General features: G+C 52.9%; 2 protein-coding genes across 4 annotated transcripts; both read left to right on the top strand.

Moving 5' to 3' along the window:
• BHLHA9 (basic helix-loop-helix family member a9) lies at positions 1–6189 on the top strand. 3 transcript variants are annotated; one of them, XM_030862345.2, is made up of 2 exons: positions 1–294; positions 4198–6189. In XM_030862345.2, exon 2 carries the CDS (start codon positions 5031–5033, stop codon positions 5703–5705), a length of 675 nt encoding a protein of 224 aa, XP_030718205.1. In that variant the 5' UTR covers positions 1–294; positions 4198–5030; the 3' UTR covers positions 5706–6189. The 3 variants fall into 3 exon arrangements, with proteins under 3 accessions (XP_030718205.1, XP_060146499.1, XP_060146500.1); XM_060290516.1 differs by having other exon boundaries at positions 4060–6189; XM_060290517.1 differs by having other exon boundaries at positions 192–207; positions 4060–6189.
• A 7270-nt stretch (positions 6190–13459) lies between these two features.
• On the top strand, positions 13460–24306 carry LOC115856010 (trafficking regulator of GLUT4 1). Its single transcript, XM_030861909.2, has 3 exons — positions 13460–13846; positions 22680–22812; positions 24206–24306. Exons 1-3 carry the CDS (start codon positions 13460–13462, stop codon positions 24304–24306), a joined length of 621 nt encoding a protein of 206 aa, XP_030717769.1.
• Positions 24307–25731: the final 1425 nt, after the last annotated feature.

Below are 25731 nucleotides of genomic sequence, written 5' to 3'. Positions count from 1 at the left end.
TGAAACTGAGCCCAGAACTGCCAGATTCCACATTTCCCCCACGCCAAGTTTCTCTCTAAGTTGAACGCTGAGGATCCCGGTCTGGGAGAGAAGGGAGGCTGTGGGCCTTTCTGGAGGCCAGCTCTCCGGAGATGACGGGGTTCTCAGGACGCCCTGGACTCGGTTTCTCCGGAAGGCCCGTCCCTGGATCCCGGCTTTCTCTCCAAGGTGGGAGTTCTGTCTTCCCTCGGGGGAGCGACGCCGGAACTTCCCGGGGAAGAGCAGGAATTTCTGAAATCCAAGCCCCGCCGAGAGGTAATAGGTACCTTCGCGGCCGTCAGCGGAATCTCCCGGCCCTAAATCACGAGCGCGGCCCCTCCTCCCTGCGCCCGCCTCCTGGCGGCCCGGCCGGGAGAAGTGGCGCTCCCCGCGGGGGCGGATTCCAGCCGCGCGGCGGGAGGGACGGGCCGCCGCTGCAGATGCCGCGGAAATGCCTGCCCCGCCGCCGGCCTTTGAAGTCGGCCCAACCCCGCTCGAGGCCCCCGCGAGCTGCACGCCCCGGGGGTCGCAGCCGGGGATCACACGGGTCCCCTCGGATTCCAGGGATTCGTGGGAAGGGGGCCGAGTGGGGCGGGGGCGCTTCTCTCTGGGAGCCCCGGCCATTTGTCAGGAGTGTGTGGCCTCAGAATTATTAACTTGGAGCCGAGGGTCATTTCCTGACGTGTGCGGGGAAGGGCGGAGGAGCCGGCCTGGAGAAGTAGGACACATGGGAAGGAAAAGCCAGAATTGTTTTAGGGAAGGGATGGGACGGCAGGCCTGCTCCCAGCATCGGGGAACTTGTGCCCTTGGGACATTGTTTTTACTTTCACTGACCTCCTTTTCATATCGATTTGAGGGTTCATGGTCGGGGGCCAGCAGAGGAATCTGTGGTTCAACCTCGTTTTCTTTCCTTGCTGATATTCTACGACTATCTTGTTACATTTGAGCCCCAGAGGTGTCTATTGCCATGAGTATTTTTTCCTCCATCCAAGTATAGGTGGGGACGTTCTCAAGTTAATGTGCAAGAAGAAAATTGTGTGTACTCAAAATTATCTTTGAATAAGACTTAAATTAACCTTAAATAAGTCATTATGTGTACAATCCTGAACATTCTTAAGCAAGGTAAAATTTAGATTGGGCTAGATTCTGGAAGAACAAATATATATTTCTGAACATCTGAACCACTTTGCTCTTAACTCAGAAGTTTGAATTCAGTAGATCTGGGGTGGGGTCTGAGAAGTTATAATGTTCTGCTGCTGCCACTACAACCACATGGGTGAATACAGCTTTGGCAATTATCAAATTCCCCCCAGGTGACTGGGGGTGGGGTGGGGAATTCTATGGCATTTCTTTTTGGCTGCAAGGTTTACTTCCTTCTATTTTAATATGGAGCTATATACTTTTTTTTTTTTTTTGCCACACCGCATGGCATGTGGGATCTTAGTTCCCTGACCAGGGATTGAACCCATGCCCCCTGCAGTGGAGGCGCGGAGTCCTAACCACTGGACTGCCAGGGAAGTCCCATGGAGCTTCTATATACTTAATATACGTGTTCATGGCTGTCAACACACATGACAGCCTATAGCACTGGGCCTGGTATTTAGTACATGTTCAATAACTGTTTACCAGATTTGAATATAGAGCTTGTTTGATCAGACCAGTGTGGAGTTTCCAGAGTTTCGTGAATATCTTTTTTTCTTTTTTTTTTTTTTGGCTGCGTTGGGTCTTTGTTGCTACACGCGGGCTTTCTCTAGCAGTGGCAAACAGGGGCTACTCTTCATTGCGGTGCGCGGGCTTCTCATTGTGGTGGCTTCTCTTGTTGCAGAGCACAGACTCTAGGAGGGTGGGCTTCAGTAGCTGTGGGGCACGGGCTCAGTAGTTGTGGCTCGTGGGCTCTAGAGCACAGACTCAGTAGTTGTGACACACGGGCTTAGTTGCTCCGTGGCATGTGGGATCTTCCCGGACCAGGGCTCGAACCCGTGTCCCCTGCATTGGCAGGCGGATTCTTAACCACTCTGCCACCAGGGAAGCCCTCGTGAATATCTTAATATCAGGGATGGCACCATTTATTCAATATTCAGCAAATATCTCCTTGCATCCACTATGTACCAGGCACTGTGCTAGGTACTGGGAATATAGAAGCGACCTGGATGTGGATCCAGCATGAACATAGAAGTATTGAATACGATATGTAGATAACCAACAAGGACCTACTGTATAGCACAGGGAACTATACTCAATATTTTGTAATAACCTATAAAAGAATCTGAAAAGAATATATATATATTCTTATATATATATATATATTCATACATGTACATACATATATATATCTGAATCACTGTGCTGTACACCTAACACAACACTGTAAATCAACTACACTTCAATTTTTAAAAAAAGACATATAAATACATGGGAAAAGAAGCATAATATGATCTGCTACATGCTAAGGTGGGGTAAAGCACAGAAGGGGAGGGTTCGGGGCTGGCTTCACAGATGAAATGTTGGCAAGCAGCCGGGGCTGGTGACCCACTGCAGGCCACTGAACTCAATCCACATCTCCAGCAGGCAGAGGCCTAAGGCCTTTCCAACACGTGCATGCAGGTGGCTGCAGGCTGATCCCGAGTCCCCTCAGGCTACTCCTGGCTTACAGGGCCCTGGCTTACCTGCAGTGGAGGGTCAGGTTGGCAAGTGGGCACCGGCCTGTCACTTCTGCTCTCTGAGGCTCCCCCTGGGGTCCAGCAGCCGTCAGTTCAGCTGGGGACAGAGTTAGAATTAGCCAAGGAAATCCCAGGTAGCGAATCTCCGTCCCAGGAGGCAGGCAGTTGGGCTGCTTCGGACTGCTCCTAGCTTCCAGCGCAGATTCTCTATATTTTTCCTGCTTGTCTGTCTCCATTTGGAGGACCCTCCTTCCCCGCCCCCCCCACCTTCCCAGTCTTCTCTACAGCAGCCAAGCTTTTTATTTTCACACGCAGTTGAAACTATTTGACTATCTCGATGACTGTTGTTTCAAAGGGCAGATGCAAGGCCTCTATTACCTACAGGTGGTCGGTGGAGGCTGTCCGCACTGGGGGTGGAGAAGTGCTCACTGAGCCCAGAACGCAGGCCCAGCACAGAGGGGTTAGGAGCTCTGTGCTGTGTTAGGGGTTAGGTCTTCAAATAGGAGCCACGCTACCTGATTTGAAATCCTGGCTCAGCAACAGCTCAGCCCTCTGACTTGGCGCAGATTACTTAACTCTCTCAGTCTCAAGTTTCCAGTCTGTAAAATGGGTATTATAAAAATAGAGCCTTCCCTATAGGATTGCTGTGAGGCTCAGGCTCAGGGTAGAATCCTGCTTGAGGCCTGCATTTCTGTATGATTGTGTGTCTGTGGTTTCTAGGGACGGTGGGAAACGGCTTGAGAGGTGAAAACATCCAGCTGTAGCTGCTTCCATTCACTTTTAAATTTCACAGACATTGCAGATTTGGGGACTAGAGCCCTAGAAATACAGTGTCCTTAGGGTGCTTACAGTCTAGTAGGCAAGGCAGAAAATAAAACCAAAGAACAGCCCTATTCTTTTTCTCCATAGAGCAATTCACAGTTTGAAGTAATGGGGTTGTTAGGCTGCTGTTTGGCGAGATGGATGTGAACTCCATATCCATCCCAGCTGATCACACAGTCTTGGCATTTTGGAGGCATTTGGATTGTGGCTGGGAATGATATTGACCTTGGTGCTCCATACAACTTACTTGTGGATGCTGGAAATTCCATTGCGGGGGGAGTCTTTCTCTAGGACTAAGCATTATTCTTTTTCTGATACCCTGTGTAAAATTAAAAAATCCCTGGGGTGGGGGGTGGTGAGTGGGTTCACTGAGTTCATAACATGGCAGTGCTGTGTCTTTTTTTGTTTGTTTTTAACATCTTTATCGGAGTGTAACTGCTTTACAATGGTGTGTTAGTTTCTGCTTTATAACAAAGTGAATCAGTTATACATAAACATATGTCCTCATATCTCTTCCCTCTTGCATCTCCCTCCCACCCTCCCTATCCCACCCCTCTAGGTGGTCACAAAGCACCGAGCTGATCTCCCTGTGCTATGCGGCTGCTTCCCACTACCTCTCTAGTTTACGTTTGGTAGTGTATGTATGTCTATGCCACTCTCTCACTTCGTCCCAGCTTACCCTTCCACCTCCCCACAGTGCTGTGTCTTGAGCTGCTCAAGGACTCTGGACTCCAAAAGATGCCCTGATGGGTACCACAAGGGGAGCCAGGGGGCCACCAGACAATCACCATCACCCTCTGAGTCAGCACTCAGCCCAGCTCTGCCTGCGGAAGAGGGAGGTAAAGAGAGATAGGAGGTGAGTTAAGGCCCAAGCAAAATCCAAATTCAGAATCACAGCCAGCCTCACTCTGGGAGCTGAGAAAGCCAGAAGTTCCCGGTCCATCTCATCTGCAGGCCCTGCTCTAGCTGATCTGCCCCTCCCTTATCGGTCCCGCTGGAACAGTCATGCTTTCCTCTGTGACAGCCCCGTGGTTGCCCACAGGACTTGACAAAACTTTCAAGGTTCTTTAAACACACTCAGCTACAAAACTGGGGCCCTTCTGTGCACCTATCAGCTCTCCTGCCCGGAGGCCAAATGTGGCACTCTTTTTGGGGTCGGGAGGAAGAAGGTGGAACCTAGCCACGCCAGAGAGGCCCTGGAGTGAAGCAGGGCAACCTCTCCCCGCGGCTGGAGCACTGCCCTGGGCGTGGCCCGGCTGCCCATCTGATCCCTTCCTACAAGAATCTGCATGCGTCCTCCCTTCCTTGCTTCCTTCCTCTGGGTTCCTCCCTCACCAACCTACCTGGAGGCAGGTAATAAAGCAGGAGGAGGGAGATGGATGGATGGGGAGGGCGGAGAGCCACGTGGTGCCATAAAGCCCAGCCAGAGGGCCTGTCCCGGGAGTGTCCAGACTGCAGGAGTCAACGCTCGGAAGGTGGACTGTCAGGCTTGTGAGCCGGAGCCGGGGCGCCAAGGCCCGGGAGGCGGCCATGCACCGAGGCGCGCCGGGACCAGGCCTCAGGGGCCTGAAGGGGGACGAAGGCTCTGCCCAGGACTTGGGGAGCTCTTGCCTGGAGGCCGGGAAGGATTTTGGAGTGCTGAGAGAGAACAGCAGTCCCCGCGACCTGGGCGAGGCAGAGGAGGTGGTGGGCAGCAGAAAGCGCAGCCGGCCGGTGCGGTCGAAAGCGCGGCGCATGGCGGCCAACGTGCGAGAGCGCAAGCGCATCCTGGACTACAACGAGGCCTTCAACGCGCTGCGCCGCGCGCTGCGGCACGACCTGGGCGGCAAGAGGCTCTCCAAGATCGCCACGCTGCGCAGGGCCATCCACCGCATCTCGGCGCTCTCCCTCGTGCTGCGCGCCAGCCCCGCGCCCCGCTGGCCCTGCGGGCACCTGGAGTGCTACGGCCAGGCCGCGCGCGCTGGGGACGCGGCGGACGCGGGCTCTAGCCCGCCGCAGCCTGCGCCGCTGCCCGCCGGGCCCTTCGCGCCGCGCTGCGCCTCGTGCTTCCTGCACACGCCCCTGGGACAGGCCAGGGCGGTGGCCGAGGCGCGGGGCGTGGCCCAGGCCTCCGCGGGAAGCTGGCGCCGAAGTCTCGGGGCTCCCTCTGCCTGGCCGCGGGGCCACCTGCGAGCGGGCCCCGGGCTGGGCTACCAGCACTCCTGACCCGGCGCCGAGAGCACCCGCGGGCCTGGAGGAAGGCCGGCCTGGGAGGAGCCAATGACCTGATGACTACAGAAGGGAAGATTATAAAATCATCCTGGGCATAGCTGAATGGGCTGAGGCCAGAGGGGGAAAGGAGGCGCTTTGCCAGTGGGAAGGAACTCTGGAGCCCGGGGCTGCACCCCTTAACCCCCCCCCCAATCCCAGCCAGGGTTGGCAGCTCCAAAAGGAGCAGGATCCTGCTGGGCTCTTACCTTTGGACTCGATGAACTCTTCTTGGAAAGTGACTTTTGCATCCCTGTGCCTCTAAGTCCTGCTGTTTGTTAGGAGAATGGGGACTTTTGGACAGGGGGGTGATGGTATGTGGGAGTGTGAGTGGCAGCTGGTGTGGTCTGACGGCACAGTGTGGGGTCCCCTCCCCCTGCCTGTGCTGAGGCCCCAAGTCTGTGATCCGGGAGAGGCCATCAGGAGCAGCTAAATAAAAAGGAGAAGCTATGGTCTCTGTCTGCTACCAGGACTCTATTGGGCCCAGTAGCCCAGGGTGGCAAGAAGGCCTGAGGGGCTTGAGGCCTGGAGGCTCACCCTGGAATGTTGGGCCCTGGACTGAGTGAGGCCCACAGGTAGGTACTTGAAGACACTGGTTCCTGGTGAGACCCCAGGTGTGACGGAGCATTGTGAGGGGCACTGCGGGAGAAGACATTATCTGGAGACAGGAGGTGGGACTGGGAGGCTAAGGATGTGGTCAGCCTCCTCTCTGGCCCCCCGGCAGAGCTGCTGTCTGCAGTGAGCCACAGAGATGGTGGCAATGAGGGCGGAGTCTGGGCCAGTCTCAGGGAAGGAAGCTGAGGCCAGGGCCAAGGATTGGGGGGTAAGTCCTGCCTGTACCCCAAGCTATGGGCGGATGGAGCTCCCAGGGAAGAGTGGGCCAGTGCAGCCAGGGCCTCTGTGATGAGGGGCAGACTTGGAATCCAGGAAGATGGGCCTCGGGCCAAGGCTGCTGAGGAAGTGGGCGGGACAGCCAGCCCCCCCAGAGAAGTCTGGAGAGCTGCTCTGCATCTAAGGTGAGCACTCCGGGCTCGTGTCCGGTCTCACTTGGGCTGACCCGGCTGATGTTGCAGGTGCTGCTTGCTGGGGTGAGGACCCAGGTGTGCCAGGGGAGGCCTGAGGGCTTTCTGGTCTCCTTGGAGAGCTGGGCTCTTGCCAGCTTGGGGTGGGGGGAGTTATGCAGCTCAGAATGGGGGACCCCACAGAAGCTGGAGAGATGCCTATAGTCACCCAGGGAGGAGTGAAGTGTCCCCAGAACAGCTGAGATGAGGCTCACCGTCCTGATTACAGGTGTCTTTGCTTTCTGCAAGTGAGACACTGGCTGGCACACTTGGCATCAGGTCCACAGGCCTCAGGGCTCCAAATTTCACAGGGCAGGTAGATACAGATCACGGGAAGGCTTTGACTCTGGGGCAGAGGGGTCTTGGGGCCTAGCTAGGAGCAAAATGTGGGACTCTGGCCCCAGGCCTGCCCGCTGAGCATGCCCTATAAGGGAGAGGCAGTGTCACAGTCTAAGAGCGGAAAGGAAAGAGCCAGACCGGCCTGGGAGCCAATCTCTGTTCTGCCACTTACTACATGTGTGACCACTTAACCTCTCTAAGCCTCTAGTGCCTCACCTCTGACACAGATGATTCCACCTCAGGGTGGCTGTGAGCATTAACATTCGTTCTAAGGTACAGTTTCTGGCAATGAGAAGGTGTTCAACAACTTAGTACTGTTTGCATATTATAATTTTATGACAGACCAGCCTGGACAATGCTTCCACCTTGCTTCCGCCTCAGGTTTCTATTCTCTGGAAACATAATAAAATGACCATCAAGTCCCGCTTTCCAAAGTTCCAGGATGGAAAGAAACGACGTTCTTCCCCGCCGAGGGCGCCCCCAGGGCTTTGAGCCTAGGTACTTCCATCCGTACAATGGGCTGAAATAAGTACTTACATCATAGACTGTTGTGCAGACTAAAGGAGAGAATGCATTTAAGGCACTTAGCACAGTGCCTGGCCCACAAAGCACTCACTGCATGGAAGCTATTAAGACAAGTTCTATTCACAGGGTTGTTATGAGGAGAGAATGCATGGGAAGGTGTTTTATAAACTAAAGCCCCCAGCACGTTAGTTATGAACATTGTTTCATCAGGGCTATTTGTTTGAGTGCGCACATCTGCATATTTCCAAGATGGTAAGTATTTGCCTGGCATTCTCAGGTCTTTTGACATGTACACACTTTGTGCATGCTTACAGAGATGTGTAGATCTGTGAATGTGTGTGTGTGCATATGTGTATGTATTGACCTAACAGGTACCCCCTCCTCTCCCTGATTCTTTAGGGGATGCTAGGCCAGAATACCTTTAATTATGTGCCTTCCAGGTTTTCTGGAACTCTTGCTTGAGTTTTTTAATCTGCTTCCTAAGACCATATCCATTCTCCAAGATAACTGATCTGCTGTGGAAAGAAGATAAATCTGTGATTGTTAAAGAAATGGAAGTTATCAACCAAGGCCACATAGGTTTATTCAAATATTGAGAAAAATAATACAAGGAGAGGCACTGAATGAATATAAAAAGGAAAGTTCTGGAAAGAGAAAACACATATAAGAGAGAGCTGCTAAAAGTTATGGCCAAAAGATATGAACGACTGATACCTAAAGACAGAAATTATGTATCTATAAGGTTAATCCCAACAGATCCCTCAAATAGTGTTCAAAGCAGAGAGAGGGTTCACTTTGAAAGGGCAGAAAATAATAACAATTTACAGCACTTTTAGCAGCTTTACAGCATAATGAATGAGACATGCCAGCAAAGTAAATAATTGTAAAGACCCAGTGTTGTCAGGGATATGGAGAAAAGGGCACATTTACAGATTTCTACTTGTACTGTGTGTCTGTTCCCTTTTTGGTAGAGAACAATTTGGCAAAATCGCAGTAAAAATACCCCAAGGGAGTAATCCAAAAGCAAAAACAAATTTGCAAAAAGGCAGTCCCATCGGCACTGTACCTATCGATGAAAGATTTTGAAACAACACAGATGCCCAACCATAGAGGCACGGGCAAAGCATTCTCTAGTGTTGTGACAGGATGCTAGTTATGGTGAGTTCGGGGAGCGGATCACAAACTGGTCTGTGCCTGCTGATTATAAGTGTGGACAAGCAGGTAGGTGCAGGAACAGACCTTGAGAGAATTTGGGAGGATGTAACAGGGTTAGTATCCATTAGGGTTTTTGTTTTTTTGTGTAAAGATTTTTTTTTGATGTGAACCATTTTTAAAGTCTTTATTGAATTTGTTACAATATTGCTTCTGTTTTATGTTTTGGTTTTTTTGGCCACCAGGCATGTGGGATCTTAGCTCCCCATCCAGGGATCGAACCCTCACCTGCATTGGAAGGCAAGGTCTTTTTTTTTTTTTAATCTTTATTTTGTTTGTAATTTTTTAATACATTAGGTTCTTACTAGTTATCCATTTTATACATATTAGTGTATATATGTCAATCCCAATCTCCCAATTCATCCCACCACCACCACACACACTTTCCCCTCTTGGCGTCCATATGTTTGTTCTCTACATCTGTGTCTCTGTTTCTGGGAAGGCAAAGTCTTAACCACTGGACTGCCTGGGAAGTCCCTCCATTAGGTTCTTGATAATTGTTTTTAAAAGGTGAAAGTTTTGTTTCCTTAGGGCACCTTCCAAAGAGGAGTAGGGAAATGTTTTGAGCACAGACAGCAAGGATTCCTTTGGAGGGACCCCACCTCCCTGGATGTGAAACTGGGGTGCTTGCTGATGGGTGCATGACCACATCAAGTTTTGCTCACACTTTGCACGTATGTGTGTATGTGTGTGCAGACACCAGAAGGCTGCCTGGAGCAGTGGAGCTGGGCCCAGGCAGGCCTCAGTGAGAAGTGGGGTTTTCTTAATTACTCCTGCCTTGTCAGCCCCATATGGTTTCCTGACACCCAAGGCGATGCTGGGGATAAAAAGGGCCTTGGGGGGAATTCCCTGGCAGTCCAGTGGTTAGGACTCCACGCTTCCACTGCAGGGGGCACGGGTTCGATCCGTGGTCGGGGAATTAAGCTCCGCACGGCTGAACAAAAAAGGCCATGGGTACAGGTATAGGGGGGCTTTTTACCTCTTCTCCTTGGATTAAGCTCGAACTTACCTACCCTTCTGAGGTTTGCTTCCCTGTCCACCCTGTCCACTTTCCACTCCACTGTTTACACCTCAGCATCCTTCACACCCGGGGTGTACCAAGGGTGAGACAGGCAGAGGTGGACTTAGCGTCGGTGTGGACACACCCTGGGCATTTTATTGGCGTCTTCATCTTCCTCTGGTTCATCCAGCCAGCCATCACTGCAAGTCAGGCCCTGGGCGAGGGAGCTGGGGTCACACCTGCCCGCTCCAAGACGTCACAGCCCATCAGGGAGGGGGCACAGAGAGGGGAGTGACTTTCTTCAGTTCCCTGCATCCACACTAGAGAACAGCGAGGCCAGCCTGCAGCAGAACAGAAAGGCCGATACACCTGTGTAGCTGCAGGCGCTCACAGCGCAGGCCGCCACCTGAGGCCCGCGGGCGGTGTGAGGGCGGAGTCGGAGTCGGAGCTCAGCGCCCTCCCTTCTGAAGGCTGCAGCGGGCCCAGCTGCTTGCTGCTCTGCAGAAAATGGGCCCAGGGTTCCCAGATCTTCATGTTAAAAGTCTGTGAAATGGATTTTTTAACAACACTGTTGAGCCAACACTGTGCAGGCCAAACCCACTTTGCATGATGAACGTGGCCCGTGGGCCTCCATCGAAGACCTCAATTGGGGCGGAGTGGGGAGGCCGCACCTGCAGGCGGGGGCAGGATCGGGCCAGAGGAGGCACAGCTGGCTGGGTTGGGCTCACCAGCCCCGGAGCCCAATCCCGGGGCCCCTGGTCCTGGTTTCCGCTCCCACTTCTGGTCCTTTCCCTCACCACCACTCGGCCACTAGGTGGCACCACAAGCCGAGGATCTCACAGCAGACAGAGCAAACGCGGCTCCCAAGTCCCTGAACCCCAGCATACCTGGTAACCTCGCTGCCGTGGGCCACCCTGAGGACTTCTTGGCTTTTTCTTTTCTCTTCGAGTTTTTATTAAGTCAAAAAATCCCTTTATGTCAGGTTCCTTCCGTCCTCCAGGCCAGTGCTGCCCAATAGAAATATAATGCAAGCCACGTTTTCAATTCTCTAGCAGCCATATTAAAGAAAGGACACAGGTGACATTAATTTTAAGAATGATTTATGTGCCCAATATATCCAAAATATTATCATTTCAATATGCGATCTATATACAGTGTATTAATGAGATATTTTACATTCTTTTTCTCGTACTAAATGTTTGAAATCCAGTATATGTTTTATACTTACAGCACGTCTCAGTGCGGATGAGCCACATTTCAGGCGATTGGTAGTCACATTGGGCTGGAGGCTATGGAATTGGGCTGCGCAGCGGTAGGTCCACAGGGCCTGAGTCCTTCACCCCAAGAATCAGCTCCCAGGTTGTAACACGGAATCCTGTCTAAGCTGGACACGGACTTAGAGTCCAGGGGTCTCAGGCACCCAACCCGCCACCCTCTGCAGGAGGTCTCTTATTTAAAATGACATTAGCCAGTCTCTCGAAGTGAGAGAGTGGCATGGACATAGATACACTACCAAATGTAAAATAGATAGCTAGTGGGAAGCAGCCGCATAGCACAGGGAGATCAGCTCGGTGCTTTGTGACCACCTAGAGGGGTGGGATAGGGAGGGTGGGAGGGAGATGCAAGAGGGAGGAGATATGGGGATATGTGTATAGCTGATTCACTTTGTTATACAGCAGAAACTAACACACCATTGTAAAGCAGTTATATTCCAGTAAAGATGTTAAAAAATAAATAAATAAAATTGGAAGTTCCTGGGCACAAGAGCCCAGCTCACTCTCTCTGCCCCATCCCTGGCCTGGGGGAGCCCTCCTCCCATCCCTTTGTGGCCAGCTCTCCACTCCCTGCCCGTCACACTCTCTGCCTCCTTTGCCTTGTCACGGCCCTTGTTGGAAGCAGCATTTCTGAAGCCAGCTTGATACACAACCCAAAGATAATTCTTTCCACTAAAATGGCTCATCTTGCTCCAAGCCAGCCCCTGGACTTGGACCAGGGATTGATATCTGATTGGGATACAGCTTGAGATGACTGTGGGCCTTGCTTTTCTAATCTGTGATATCAAAGGATTTGAACGCCACCACCTCTGAGACCCCTTCCCACCCCCAACCCCCATGATCTATGCCCTCCCCCAAACCACACACAGACACACACACACACACCCTGGTGGTTCTAGGTCACCTTATAAAACAATGTAAGGAGAGAGATCGGGGACATAGAAAGAGATGCAGACAATAGAGAAGGTGGCAGAAACGGAGGGAGGAGACATGAGAGAACAAAGAGACAGAGGACAGGCAGCCAGAACCCGGGCCCTTCAAGTCGGCATCTGCGCTAAGGAGCTCCTGAAACAGGATCTTTGCTGGCTTTTTTTTTTTTTTTTTTTTTTTTTTTTTGCGGTACGCAGGCCTCTCACTGCTGTGGCCTCTCACGCTGCGGAGCACAGGCTCCGGACGTGCAGGCCCAGCCGCTCCGTGGCACGTGGGATCCTCCCGGACCGGGGCACGAACCTGCGTCCCCCATATCAGCAGGCGGACTCCCAACCACTGCGCCACCAGGGAAGCCCCTTTGCTGGCTTTTTAAAAGCACCTTAGAAAAGCTCTAATGGCCATGAGATGGGGCCAACACTCCTCCCTAATAACCCCTCTGCCCCACCCCTTTGTGAGCTGCTCATACACCCATTCAGAGGGTCCAGGCAGAATCCAGGGGCCACACTAGTAGTAGCCCCACTGGAGCTAGGAGCCAGGCTCTGGCCTGGACGCCTCTGGGCGTTGGAGGTCAGGGTCGAGGTGGGATGCAGTAGGTCCAGGGGCCAGCGTTTCCCAACAGATAGGAGAAGCGGGAGCCTGCCCCAGTAGAGGAGCAGCAGAGGGCTCAGTCTCCCGTGACAGTTGAAGACACACCCATTTGGACCCACTCTGTCTTTCTTCCCCATCCAGAGCCCCCACCCAGAAGAGCAGGTCCTGGGTCAATAGTGGAAGCCAGAGGCTGGCCCAAGTCCCCCTGGGCTGGGCTGGGCTGGGCAGGGCTGGGGCAGAGGCAGAATGCTGCTGGGCGGTTCTCTGGGGAGAGAGGAATTGAAAAGCATCTCTGAGGAGGGCAGGGAGGGAGGGAGGCTGGGTGATGTACACACACACACACACACACACACACACACACACACACACACACACACACACACACACACACACACACACACACACACACACACCCTCCCTGACTTAGTCTAAGCCTCACTCCGGAGAACAGCAGTCTTCTCTCTGCTCTTCGAGCTGCTTTCTGTTGCTTCCCCGCCCATCTGTGCTGTCAGCAGCATCGGCAAAGTTGGCCTCAAACTTGAATGGAGCTGAAGGCTCCAGCTTCCCGGAGCTCCATGGGGCAGTAGGCCAGCCTGAGACTCTGAACTCAGCTGGCCCGGAGAGGTTGACCCTCCCAGCCCCCAGCTGGCCCTTGCTCTCCTGGGTGACACGTCTGCCCCTGACCTGTAGGCCCTGAGTCTGGGCTGAGGAATGGTGCGCTGAGGTCCCTCTGGAGCCCCTCGTCCCGGCCTGGAGCTGGAGCAGCCCAAGGCCCAGGCCAGCATGGCCCACCCCGGGCAGCCTCAGTTTTCCCCGGCGCAGGAGCCAGGCACCGTCTCACCCCTGGACCTGCCGGAGATGGAGAAACTCCTCACCAAGGTCGGGGGCCAGGATGACAAGCCCCTGAAGCTATCCAAGTCCCCCTCGGGGGCTCTGGACCTGGAGCAGGGCTGCCACAGTCTGCCTTTCAAGGTGGTATCCGAGGGGCACCGGGAGGCCTCGCTCCCCCAGGCATCCTCCCGGGCCAGCTCGAGGCGGGCATCCTCCATTGCCACCACCTCCTATACCCGGGACAGAGAAGTTCCCAAAGATTACCTCGTCCTTGCCATCACCTCCTGCTTCTGCCCCATCTGGCCCCTCAACCTCATCCCCCTCATCTTTTCCATTATGGTAAGTGCTACTCTTTGTTCCAGGGCAGGGGCTGGGCCTGGGGTCAGCAGCCACGCTTCCCTGCAGGCACCAGTCTCCCTGCCTGGGAGGTAGAGAAAAGAGCTGGGTGCCGGGGGCTTGGGGGAAGATCCCCCTTCTCAGCTGGTCTATTACTCCCCCTTGGAGAGGGGTCCAGGGGCCTAGAGAGCTTCTGTTTGCTGTCCTCCTTCATCTCTGCTCCTGGACATCACAGCTTGACTTTGCACACATCCCTGCTGGGAAGGGGATTCCAGAGAGCCACCTGGAGCTAAATTCTGCACAGAAATACAGCCAAGTTGGGGGTCTTGCCTTTGCAGGGGTCGGGGGCATTGTCCCAAGGAGTCATTCCTGAGTGGGGCTGTGAATCAGCAGAGGTTGCACCTGGCATGGGGTCCCAGGGCCCCATGTTCTCAGGAGGGGAGCCAGGCACCCCCCCGCCCCCGGAGTTCTGTCAGCCTCTGGCAGCTCTGGTTTCCAAGAGCAGGCAGTGGCTTCCCTGCCATGGACTGAGGGCTCCGGGGCCCGGCTGCCCCAGGGCTGCTCCTCTGGGGGTAACTTCTCGCTGGGGCCCTCTGGGCCTCGCCTTTGCACCGATTTCAGCATGTCTTCAGGGTGGGGGGGCCTGGGCCAAGGGTGGGAACACACGTGTGTCAGAGGGCATGGCTGGCCTGGCCAGGGAGGGGCATGGGGGCTAGTCCTTGCTTCCCACGCACTCATGCTCTAGGGTTTTGAGTAAATTACCTTAGATCAGCTCCAATCCAAGTCATCTGGATAGAGCTACTTACAGAGGAGCCACAGAAAATGTTGGTACGTGTTGGCAAGTGACTTCTGTGGTCCAGGAGATTGTGAGAGAGAGACACGGAGAGAGGCTGGCAGGGAATGACTTTCAGAATGAGGTTAGCAGCAGGGGACAGTACACTGAGAGCGGAGACACTGTCTGCTTCCCCTCTGGAGTGACTCCCCTGCTGAGTCATCATCATCGAGCCCCCAGGAGCTGTGGTCATTCCTGCTGCCCACTCTCCTCTGAGAAACCCCCTATTTCCTCATACGTCTCTATCCACCTCACCGAGGCCCAGTCTCCAGCCAGGGGGGCCTTCCCCAACCCCCACCAAATCCAGCACCACCTGCCAGGGCTTTAGGGGACACCGGTAGGGACTTGGTGTGGGCAGAAGAGCCAGGGCTGGGCCAGGCCTTTGAGGAACTTCCTGTGCTGCCTGTTGCTCTTGGAGGCAGCTGGGGGCAGAGCCGGGCCACAGGGGTGCAGCCAGTGGCTGTGGGCAGGGCCAACCTCTTGGTTACAGGGAGAAGCCCCAGGAGGAGAGACAGGCTTTGCGGAGGGAATCCACACAAGGACCCAGGAGAAAACGTTCGCTAGAATCCATCTCCTGCTGGGGGTGGCAGGGTGTGAGCTGGGTAGGAGCTGCCTTTGTCAAGGAAAACCTGGGCCCAAGGCTGTGAGACCACCGAACCCACCCCCAGTGCATTTCTACATCCTTCTCAGGTTCTTGAGTCAGGTCTGATGGTCACCGGGCCTGGGGCAGGGAATACAGTGCTAAACCAGATGCCATCACCAATCCCCACGAGCCTCCCGATCAGTGGGGAGAAACTTGTAAACAGATCCTTACAACACATTGCAAGAAGCACCCACGCTAGACAAAACCACAGGGTATTCTGTGGCCTTGGGCAAGTCACTCAAACATCTTTTGTCCTCAGTATTCCCATCTGCAAAATGGGTGTCAGCATAACACCTAAATTATAGAGTTGTGTGAGGGTGAAATGAGATGTGCCCTACAAAGTGCTAAAGCACCCAGCACATAGTAAGAGCTATCACGTGATGGTAGTAATTAGGTGAGTGTCTCCCTGGCGGGGATGGGAAGCCATCACGTTTGTTGGGTTTTTTTTTGGCCGCGCCACACAACATATGGGATCTTAGTTCCCTGACCAGGGATCGAACTTGTGCCCCCTGCATTGGAAGCATGGAGTCTTAACCACTGGACCACCAGGGAAGTCCTGTTTGTTGTTTTTCTTAGAGCTTTGAAATATAATTCACATATCATACAATTCACCCATCTAAAGTGTACAATTCAATGATTTTTAGTATATTCACAGACAAGCGTAACTATAACCACAGTCAACTTTAGAACATTTTCCTCACCTCCAAAAGAAACCCAGGGCCTTTTCTCTTCCCCATCCCTCCCAAACCTGAGCAATCACCCATCTTCTGTCTCCATGGTTTTGCCTCTTCTGGACATTTTATAAGCAGACACACCTCGTTTTATTGTGCTTTGCCGCTATTGCATTTTTTGCAAATTGAAGGTTTGTGGCAACCCTGCATCGAGCAAGTCTATTGCCGCCTTTTTTTTTTCCAACAGCATTTGCTCACTTTGTGTCTCTGGGTCACATTTTGTTAATTCTCGAAATATGTCAAACGTTTTCATTATTATTATATTTGTCATGGTGACCTGTGATCAGTGATCTTTGATGTTACTGATGCAAAAAGATCACAACTTGCTGAGCAATGATGATCAGTATTTTTTAGCAATAAAGTATTTAAAAATTAAGGTATGTACATTGCTTTTTTAGATACAGTGTTATTGCACACTTACTAGACTACAGAAAGGTATAAACGTAACTTCTATATACACTGGAAATCCAAAACATTTGTGTGAGTCACTTTTTTGTGATATTCACTTTTCTAGTTCATAGGACACTCCCATGCCCTGTGGAGGGAGGGGTCAGTTATTTATCTAGAGCTGAAAAACTTGGTGCCACTCAAACAGTAGCAGGGGTGAAGGAGAGACAGAGAGTATGGAAAGAGAGTTAAGTCTCCATGCCGGTGTCTCCAGGTCCTGGCAACAGACTTCAGAGCTCCTCATCTGAAGTCTTCCCACTGGTTACCAAGTGAAGGATCAAGCCCTTGACCCCAGGGGAGAAGGAGACCCACAGCCCTGACAGCCTGGCTAGAGCTCACTGTCTGCAGAGCATGCCCTAGTATGAGGCTGACAGAGTCTAGCTAATTGTTCCCATTTACCAGATGAGGCAACTGAGGCATGTAAAACAGTGCCTTGCCCATGGTCACACAATTGGCAAGAGGCACATCACCTGGATACTGAATCCAGTGTTCTCTTCATGGCCCCACCCTGTATCTACCTCTGGGACAAGGATGGTGTGTCCCTCCCAGGAAAGGCAAACCTTTTAGGCATTTATGCAGGGAGGGAATAATTCTACTTCCTTCCCTCTCTTTCTACCCCACCTCCCAGTAGCCTCCTCTCCACCACCCACTCACTCCGTCAGTGGAAGACTAATGGACCAGCAGTGTCCTTCCCACTGTAGCTCTGACAGGGGCCTGCTGGGACCAGGGCTGGGATCAGGGGCTCTACCTCAGGAGCTGTGATCACAGGTGTCCAGGCCCAGGCCTGCTCAGCACCGCAGCTTCCTGTGAGCTTCCTGGGGTGGCCAGGGCAAGGTTGGCTTCATCCATTTTACCCCTGGGTCAGGATGAGAAATGGCCATGCTCCCCGATCCAGCAAGATCTCCTGTCAGTGAGGGATGCTGGGCCCCAGGCAGTAGGCCTTCAGTTGTTGATAAAAGAAGCATCAGATAGACTTGGGTGTGTATCCCATCTCTACCCCTTTTAAGTCACATGACCATGTCCAAATCATTCAACCTCCTTCCTTAGCTCCAGTCTCCTCATCTATAAGATGTGTAATAAAACCACCTACCTCACAGGGCTGTTGGGAGGATTAAATGAACTAACGTGTGTGCCAAAGCCTGGAACATAGTAAATGCTTAATAAATGGAAGTGGTTGCTATTATTATTAATACTAAACGAAACTGCAATGTCAGCGGACAGGACAAACCCCCAGTGGACAGGCATTTCTGGCTTTTAGCAATTTGGATCTAATGGAGTCTCACCCCTCATTACAGCCTTGGGAAAGGGAGGCGGCCCTGTCTGTGGTTTGGGTTGCAGCCTCTGAGCAGTCCCTTCTCTGTAGGTTGTTCCTACAGCATGTGGGAGCGACGCAGAGACCCAGAGTGGCTTCAACGCTTCCTTACTTAGGCATTTTCAACAACTTAATTATTTAACTGATGTGTTGCAGGCTCATTTTCATTCATTTATGATTTATCCATTCACTCAACAAGAGTGCTAAGCCCTGACCAGGGCTGACGGTCAGCTGGTATGTAGGCATATGGCTTAAGATATTGACATCTTTTTTTCTCTTTTTTTTGGCCATACCTCGTGGCTTGTGGGATCTTAGTTCCCCAATCAGGGATCGAACCTGGGCCCTTGCAGTGAGAGCATGGAGTCCTAACCACCAGACCACCAGGGAAGCCTCTTGACATGCTCCTGAATAAGCTGGTAAACAGCTGCGGTCTCAAGCCCCTAAGTCTTGCCAATCCGTCCCATCCACCACTGCAGCTGCCCTGACTCCTTCCCCAGGATCCTCCACCACCCCTCCCCTCTCTCCAGCAACAGGGGGGTTAAACTGTAGTCAGGGCATTTCAGAAACAATTGTGTCTATGCAGAGACAGTGCTGGGAAGCACATGGAGAAGCACATCCTTTTGCCTTGACCTACTGGGAGATGCTTGATCTCTGTGGAAGGGCCAATAACTGATCAGCCCTGGCACATCTTGTCAGTTCTCCTGAGACCTGCTAGGCCTTGGCCTGAGCCTCATGGGTGGAGAAAGCTCGTTCCTGAGAAGCTCTGTTGTCACCCTCCTCTGGCTGGTTTCAGCCTCTAGCAGCTCCCATCAGCATCCTTCTCACCCTATCCTCTCCCCAACCCCGCCTTGTCCTTTCCCCACACTCAAACTTTTTTCAATATCTTTCCTCACTGATCTATTAACCTGAATTCATTTTCTCACTCACCATTCCCACAGTCATTGCAATCACAAATGATCTATTAATTCAGTCATTACAACCATTACTGCAATTATTATTAGTTGCCTTCAACTTGAGCCATTTGGTGTAAGAGGAAGTTGATGTCACTAACGGGGACGCAGAGCAGCTGGTAATTTACTCATAAAAAGAAATGAAGGATTTTCCTCCATCCCTGGAAACAAGGGATGGATCTTTCATTTGGAAACTAATTGGGGAGGGGGGTACTTCAGAAATGAGTGCCAGCTAGCAGTGGACAACTTCTCATGTAAGATTAGGGCTCTATTCTTAGAGGCAGTTACTATCCCTCCTTTCTACAGATTGGAAAACTAAAATTTACAGAATAGTTGTGAGGTTTACATTGCATAGAGTGTATAAAGTGTCTGACACAACAAAGAAGCCACAACCAGGTCTGCCCTGTCCCATGCAGCCATTCCCACTGTGTCTCCTTCAGTGGCGTCCCTCAGGCTTGAAGGAACAAGCACGACCTTCCATCAATCCAAGGATGCGTGGATTGATGGCTCTGCGGATAAATAAGTGAGACTGGGCTCAGTATAACTGAAAAAAATTCTCTCTCCCTCTCACCTTTCTTCCTCACCTCTCATACCCAAGAAACTACCTGTGTGCCTCTCTCCATGGCCCTGAATCATTACTGCACAGACATTTTCTGGAAAATGGGGGGCAGGACTCATCTTAAACCCTCTGCCCCTCCCCCTGATGCTATATTTACAGCTGAGAATGAGTCCTGGATAATGATTCAAGGTAACCCCAGGATTTCTGAAGCTGAAATTCCTGGAAATCCCAGCAGTCTTTCTGTATGTTGCTCCCTCTTCCTCCCAATGTTGCCTCGGTGTTGATGTCCTGAGTTTGGTGACCTGAGCTTGCCGTCCATTAGAGCATTTTATCCTCTACCACTCCTATGAGGCAGGGATTGTTATTAGGCCATTTTACAGATGAGGAGATGCAGCTGGAATATAGAACACCAGGCAGGCGTGGTGAGAGAAGCAACTGGAGAAATGGAGAAAGGCCAGATCAAGAAGGGCCCCAACTGTCACAAAACGGAATCTGGATTTTGTCCTGTAGGCACTGGGGAGCCTACAACTGGGTGAGACAAATAGAGGATTTCTTCAAGACAGGAGAGAAAAAGATCTAGTCAAGAAGGAGAGGGTGAAAAAAAAAAAAAAAAAAAAGAAGGAGAGTGTGAAAAGACCAAGGAGTGATTGGTGCCCCAATGTCCCTGGGCAGCAGAGAGAGGCTGAGGTCTAGACTTGATTGCATAGTTCCTGGCACAAGGTAAATGTTCAAATAATGCTAGGGATTATGACCATTCCAGTGGGGGTGGAGGAATCTCAGTGGGCTTCACAGAGGAGGTGGCATTGGAGCCAGCTGTTGAAGAATAGAGAGGATTTGGACTTGAGGTGTTATGGGGGAGCAGGAATGTGGGCGGGAGAAATAGCACGAGCAAAGGCAAGTGGAAGTCGGTGCTCATACCCTGAGCAGTTCAGATCGGCTAGACCCAGAGGTTGTGGAAGAGAATGGCAGAGGGTAAAACCAGGAAATGCAAAGCGAACCTGAGTTTGGACTCTGTTCTGCAGACAGTGGGGGGCCGTGGAGGATGCTGGACAAGAGTGATTGCCTCAGCCATCATCATCTCTCTGAGCTTTTGCCTGAGCTCCTGGCTCTCCTGTGATCCCCCACTACAGTCAGGGGGGTCTTTGGGAAACCTGCATCCAATCATACCATCCTCTGCCCCATCCTTCCATCTTCACTGGCTCTCACTGTTCTGGGATAAGGACCGACCTCCTTGCTGTATGGGCAGAGCCTTACCTGGCCTGGCCCTGCCCGCCTCTGCAGCCTCCTCTTCCTCACTGTCTCAGCCCCGGCTGCACTGGCCTTTGTCAAGTTCCCGCCTGCTTCCTTCAGTCAATAACGATTTATTGAACATCTACATATTTGCCACGTAGGGACTCCCCCTGGGCCTTTGCACATGCTGTTCTCTCTGCGCAGAACACTCTTCTTCCATTTGAAAAAAAAAGCTATTTAATTCTTACTCATCTCTCATATCGCAGTCCAGATGTCCTCCCTTCAGGATGTGTTCCCTGACTCTCCCCTTTTATAAACTCTCATAGTACCAGGTACCTCTCCTTCGGAACGCTACCCACATTTGCAGTTTTGCTTTTTTTTGGTCACAATGGAGGCCAGCCTCCCCCCAAGGCTGTAAACTCCATGAGCATAAGAACCGGGGCTCTCTTGTACACCGCTGCACCCCAGGGTCTTAGCACCATGCCTGGCATGAATATCTATAGGGTGAAATGGTGGTGTGGGGAGTAGAATGGAGAGGAAAAGAGCTTGGAGCCAGGGGGACCTTCAGGAGGCTCTTGTCATGGCTTGAGTGAGAAGTGGCCCCTGGAACTAGGGCAAGTGCAGCGAAGCTAGAGAGGAGAGTTGCAATGGAATTGACTAGGAGAGGAAACTAATTAGTAGAGTAGGATGGGAGGGGAGTTATGACCCAGTGGGAGGACACTCCAGGCTGTTGCCAATAATTGGGGCTTGAGCACGTGGAAGGAGGCGTGCAAGGCAAGGAGCAGATCTGGGAAGTAGGAAGCTGTGGTTTGGGGCAAAGTGAGTGAGGTCACACTGGGGCAGGCAGCTGGCACTGGCCTGGAAGGAGCTTGGCACAGGGAACCACGGGGTGGAGGTGGGGAATCAGAATTCTGAGAGATGAAGACAGGACCCAGGAGACGGGGGGTGCCCCAATGAAGAGAACAGGGGGGAGGTGTCGCTTCTGTGAACTTCAGCGTCTTTAAAAATGGGCAACACTGCCAACCTCATAGAATGATTCTGAGGCTAAATGAGACCACTTAGGCATAGTCGTCAGTAAGCTGCCCGGCATGAAGTAAGGGCTCAATACATCCTTGTCATCATCGTCACCATCATCGTCAAGGTACTTGATGGTTCCATGCTGAACTCAGGAGCCTCCAACAATCAGAACATAAATAACCAAATAAACGGCCTGAGGTCTTGTAAGTCGTCACACTCTTAGTACACTCCTGCCTGTGCCTGTTCTATCAATAGAAGTCCAAGTTCTAGAGCTGGAGGAATCTGGAGGTCCCAGGCCAGCCTGGGCAGTGGTGACGGGGGAGAAGCTTGGGACACACCTCCTACTGCTTCCCCCCGGACCCCTCATGATCCTATCTGTCCCTATGTCCTCTGTCCATCCCCATCCTAACCCACCTGATTTCACCCAATTCAATAGGACCAAGAGAAGCCGAGCTCACTGAGAAGGAGTGAAATATCAGATAGGGGCCCCTGTGAAGCCATACATGGCTCCGCCCCAGCCCCAGCCTTCCTGGTTCAAACCCCAAATGCCTCGCCTTTCTGGTGTGATCTGGGAAGTGGACTTGGTTGAACAAGGATGTGGTTCCTGGGTGGGATATAGGGAGAGGGAGGGCCAGTGATTTCTTTCCTTTTATGGCAAGAGGGGGCTCACAGAGCAAAAGAGGCAGGTATGTCAGGCCATAGAAAAAGCCACAGGGGCTGCCTTAGTGCAGCTGTAGGAATGAGCCTTGGGCTGGGGTCCGCGGGGGCCTGGCTTATCTCTCCTGCCAGCTCAGCACGGCCTGGACCTGGTCCACCCTCCCAGGCCCTCGGTCTCCACTATACCACCCTGCCCGTCACTGTCCTGAGATAACACCCTGCATTGCTTGGTCATGCTTCCAGCTGTCCCCTGCCAGCGAGGGGCAGGCTTAGTTACGGGTCTCCTCAAGAGGTCTGGCCACTGGAGTCCTGAAGGAGCCCCCTGCTGCTCCCCTATGGGGGCTGCTGGAGTGTGGGCCGCAGTGGGGACCGGGTGTGTTCCAGGGGCTCAGTAAGGGGCCCCCTCCAAGGCTGCCAAGGACAGCCTTCCTGAGGTCTCTGCCACCTTCTCTCTGCAGTCTCGAAGTAGCATGCAACAGGGAGACCTGGACGGGGCCCGGAGGCTGGGCCGCCTGGCCGGCATGCTCAGCGTCACCTTCATCATCCTGGGGGTCGTCATCATCATCGTGGCCGTGGCTGTCAACTTTGCAGGTGAGGCCCAGCCGCACTCCAGCTTCCTCAGTGAGGACTGTGGAAGGCTGTGGCCCAGCGCCCTGGGACAGGGGTGCTGGTGGGGAGAAGGGTAAGAGCACGTGTGGGCCACAGCCTTTCCCTCTCACTCAAGGAAAGCAACCCAGTCCCCTGCAGGGACTGCCTGAGTGGGGTTGGCTTTCTGACTTTCTAATGCCTGGAGAATAGATCACTAGGAAAGGGCGTGGGAAGAGCACGTGCCCAGGAGTCAGAGGCCACGAGCTCTAGTCTCAGCTCTGATGGTCCTGGGTCCCGCACCAGGGTCTGCCTGGGTTGAGTCTCGGGGTTTTCACGTCGAAAGCGGTAGGAAAAAGCCTCCAGCACAGAGGCTTTTGTGAGCGTCACCTGAGATGATGCATGTGACTCTGCTTTGTAAACTGGGGGCCTGCCAGACAGCATCCCTGATGAGACAGCCAGGACCTACTGGAAGTCAACCATGCACGTGCTGGAAGTCAGGAAGCAACACTTCTGTGAGTGCCCAAAGGTGGCCCAGGGAAGTTATCCAAGCAGGACGACCATTTTCAAAGGTGACACTCAGCTGCTCACAGAGCCCAGGCAGCTTTGAGAATTTCTGGGCTATGCAGGTCAGTGTTGTCCATTTCCCTCTCGTCACACACTCACATTGGGAGCCTCCAAGCATCTCTGCCCCTTTGGTGATCAACGTAAGCTGTTCCCCTAAAGACCTTGCCCCTCAATGTGTGCTCCATGGGCCAGCAGCCGTGGCTGCTGACACCAGGAAAGGGTTGGAAATACAGAATCTCAGGCTCCACCCAGACCCACTGAATCAGAATCTGCATTTTAATAAGATTCCCAGCCCAATCGTTAGAGTTTGGGAGGCACTGATCTGGAATACAGAGTTTTCAACTTGGGGTAGAAAGCCTGGGATTCAGCCGTGGGGTCATGGGGAACCTTGGCCTCGTAGGAGAGGGAAGAGTTCAGGTCTGTAATCAGTCTGCCTGGCTTCAAAAGGCAGGTCCTCCATTTCGTCTGTCTGAGCGGAAGCATGTTCCATAATCTCTGAGTTGGACAGGTGTGCAGGTGCCTGAGAAGCAGGAACCCACTAGCCCAGGGTACGAGCCTCAGTATCACCTTCTGACGTCTCAGTCTCTTTGTTCTGCTGCTGCTTGTCACCTTAGCCATGACTCTTTCAATGGCAAGTGACAACCACTGGACTCAAATTGGCAAAGGGGACTGTTTAGTTTTCACTAAAATATTCAAGCAGCGATGGTTCTAGCCTCAGGGGTCCACGTGCCTACCTCCGAACCAACCACCGAGGCCCCGGTCCTGTCCTTGGTAGGAGCTCACTTCCACCGGGAGCCCCCAGCCAACTCACCCCGGTACCATTTCCTGCTAGGAAACAAAGACTCAAATCCTCAAAAAAGGGACCAGAAGACCCTATGTTCTGAGCTCTGTTCTGCCATACCTGTTCTTTTCTTTACAGTTCAGAAGAAATAAACCTAACTAGGGGGCTGTGCTAGCAGAAGCAGGCCCCCACCCGCTGGAAAGCTCCACACCCACATGCCCCATGTACCTCGGAGGACAGGATGGTGACTGCCAAGTGCCCACCTGTCCCCCAGCTCCAAAAGTGCAAACTTGGAGGGAAACCCCCAAGTCACCCCATTGCCAGCCCACATCAAATGGGAAAGCAAGAGGAAGAAAGGAAGGGAGGAGATGAAATTGACTGTGAAACCAGTGAATACTGTGGTTTAATCTCAGATGCACGTCCCGGCATTTTAACCCCAGGGTTCTGGCTGGTTTCTCATCCCCACGATTTCCTGGGACCTGCCAAGCAGCACATACAGCCAGAGTGAGAAGAAATCAGCCCCACAAGCAAGACTACAGCGGGGAGAGAGGTAGCACAGTCCCTGCATGTCTGATGACCGGGAGAAAAGACGCGGGCCTTTATTATCTTTTGTATTTTTCTTGAGGCAGGATAAAAAAGACTGTTTGCATGCCTTGTGCCACGTGCCTGCTGCGATCCCAGCCAGTACCCTGAGCTCAGAGGCCAAGCTTCTGCTCAGCACATGCCCTGGAACCCCTCGGACACACAGGATGTGCAGCTGCTCTGGAAAGAGGCAACAGCCATACTTCAATCCTACATCCATCGCAGGGTGCAGGCACCAAGCGGAATGTTGGTGGAGACAGAAACGGGGACAGCATGACCCATAGGCCTCTTCCCAGACATTTCAGCCTCACGAGCATCTCAGCCAAGAAGTCTGGCGTCCGAGCATCTGCCAGGCTGATGCAGTCTGCCTCCAGTCCCTACCTGGGCCGTAGCCTGGGGCACCAAGAACTCCCGGGGCCTGACCCTGCCTCCAGGACAGCAAGTGAAAAGGAACCCAGGCCTGAGCTCTCATCCTGACAGGCCCTCCCTGGCTGTCTGGGGCACAAACTCGGAGTTTCATGCAGAGGGGCTCAGGGTCCCCATGCAGAGTGGCTCAGGTGGGGCCTGGGCTCCCAGCTCCCAGCCCAGCTGCATCTGATGCTCTGTGCCTCACCCTGTGCCCCTGGCCAACCACAAACAGCGAAGGCTTTCCCTGGAGCAGGCTTTGGGACCACCCCTGGGGGAAATTCCCATGGGCTCCCAGGCCATTAGGGGTGTTTGTGCCTTCTGCAGGGGCGTGGGCCAGAGTTTTTATGAAGGTTTGTTGTTCATGGGGTCTAGAGAGTTTCAAGATAGAGGGAGGAGCTTGGCTGAAGGGTCCCATCTTTGGGGACCCGGGCTTAGGAACACATCCACATGCCCAGAATCAGGGGCCCGGACACCATGGCCTTTGTCTCAGGACCTAATGGGACACCTGGAAGGAGTTAAGCAGGGCCCCTCAGATTTCTCCCGGGTCTTTCTTGCTCCCACTTCCCCTGTTGGCTTCAGCCCCCAAA

Source organism: Globicephala melas, chromosome 20 (assembly GCF_963455315.2).
Source record: "Globicephala melas chromosome 20, mGloMel1.2, whole genome shotgun sequence".
Classification (NCBI taxonomy): domain Eukaryota; kingdom Metazoa; phylum Chordata; class Mammalia; order Artiodactyla; family Delphinidae; genus Globicephala; species Globicephala melas.
The sequence above is the reverse complement of the archived record's forward strand: the minus strand, read 5'-3'. Positions and strand labels throughout refer to the sequence as shown.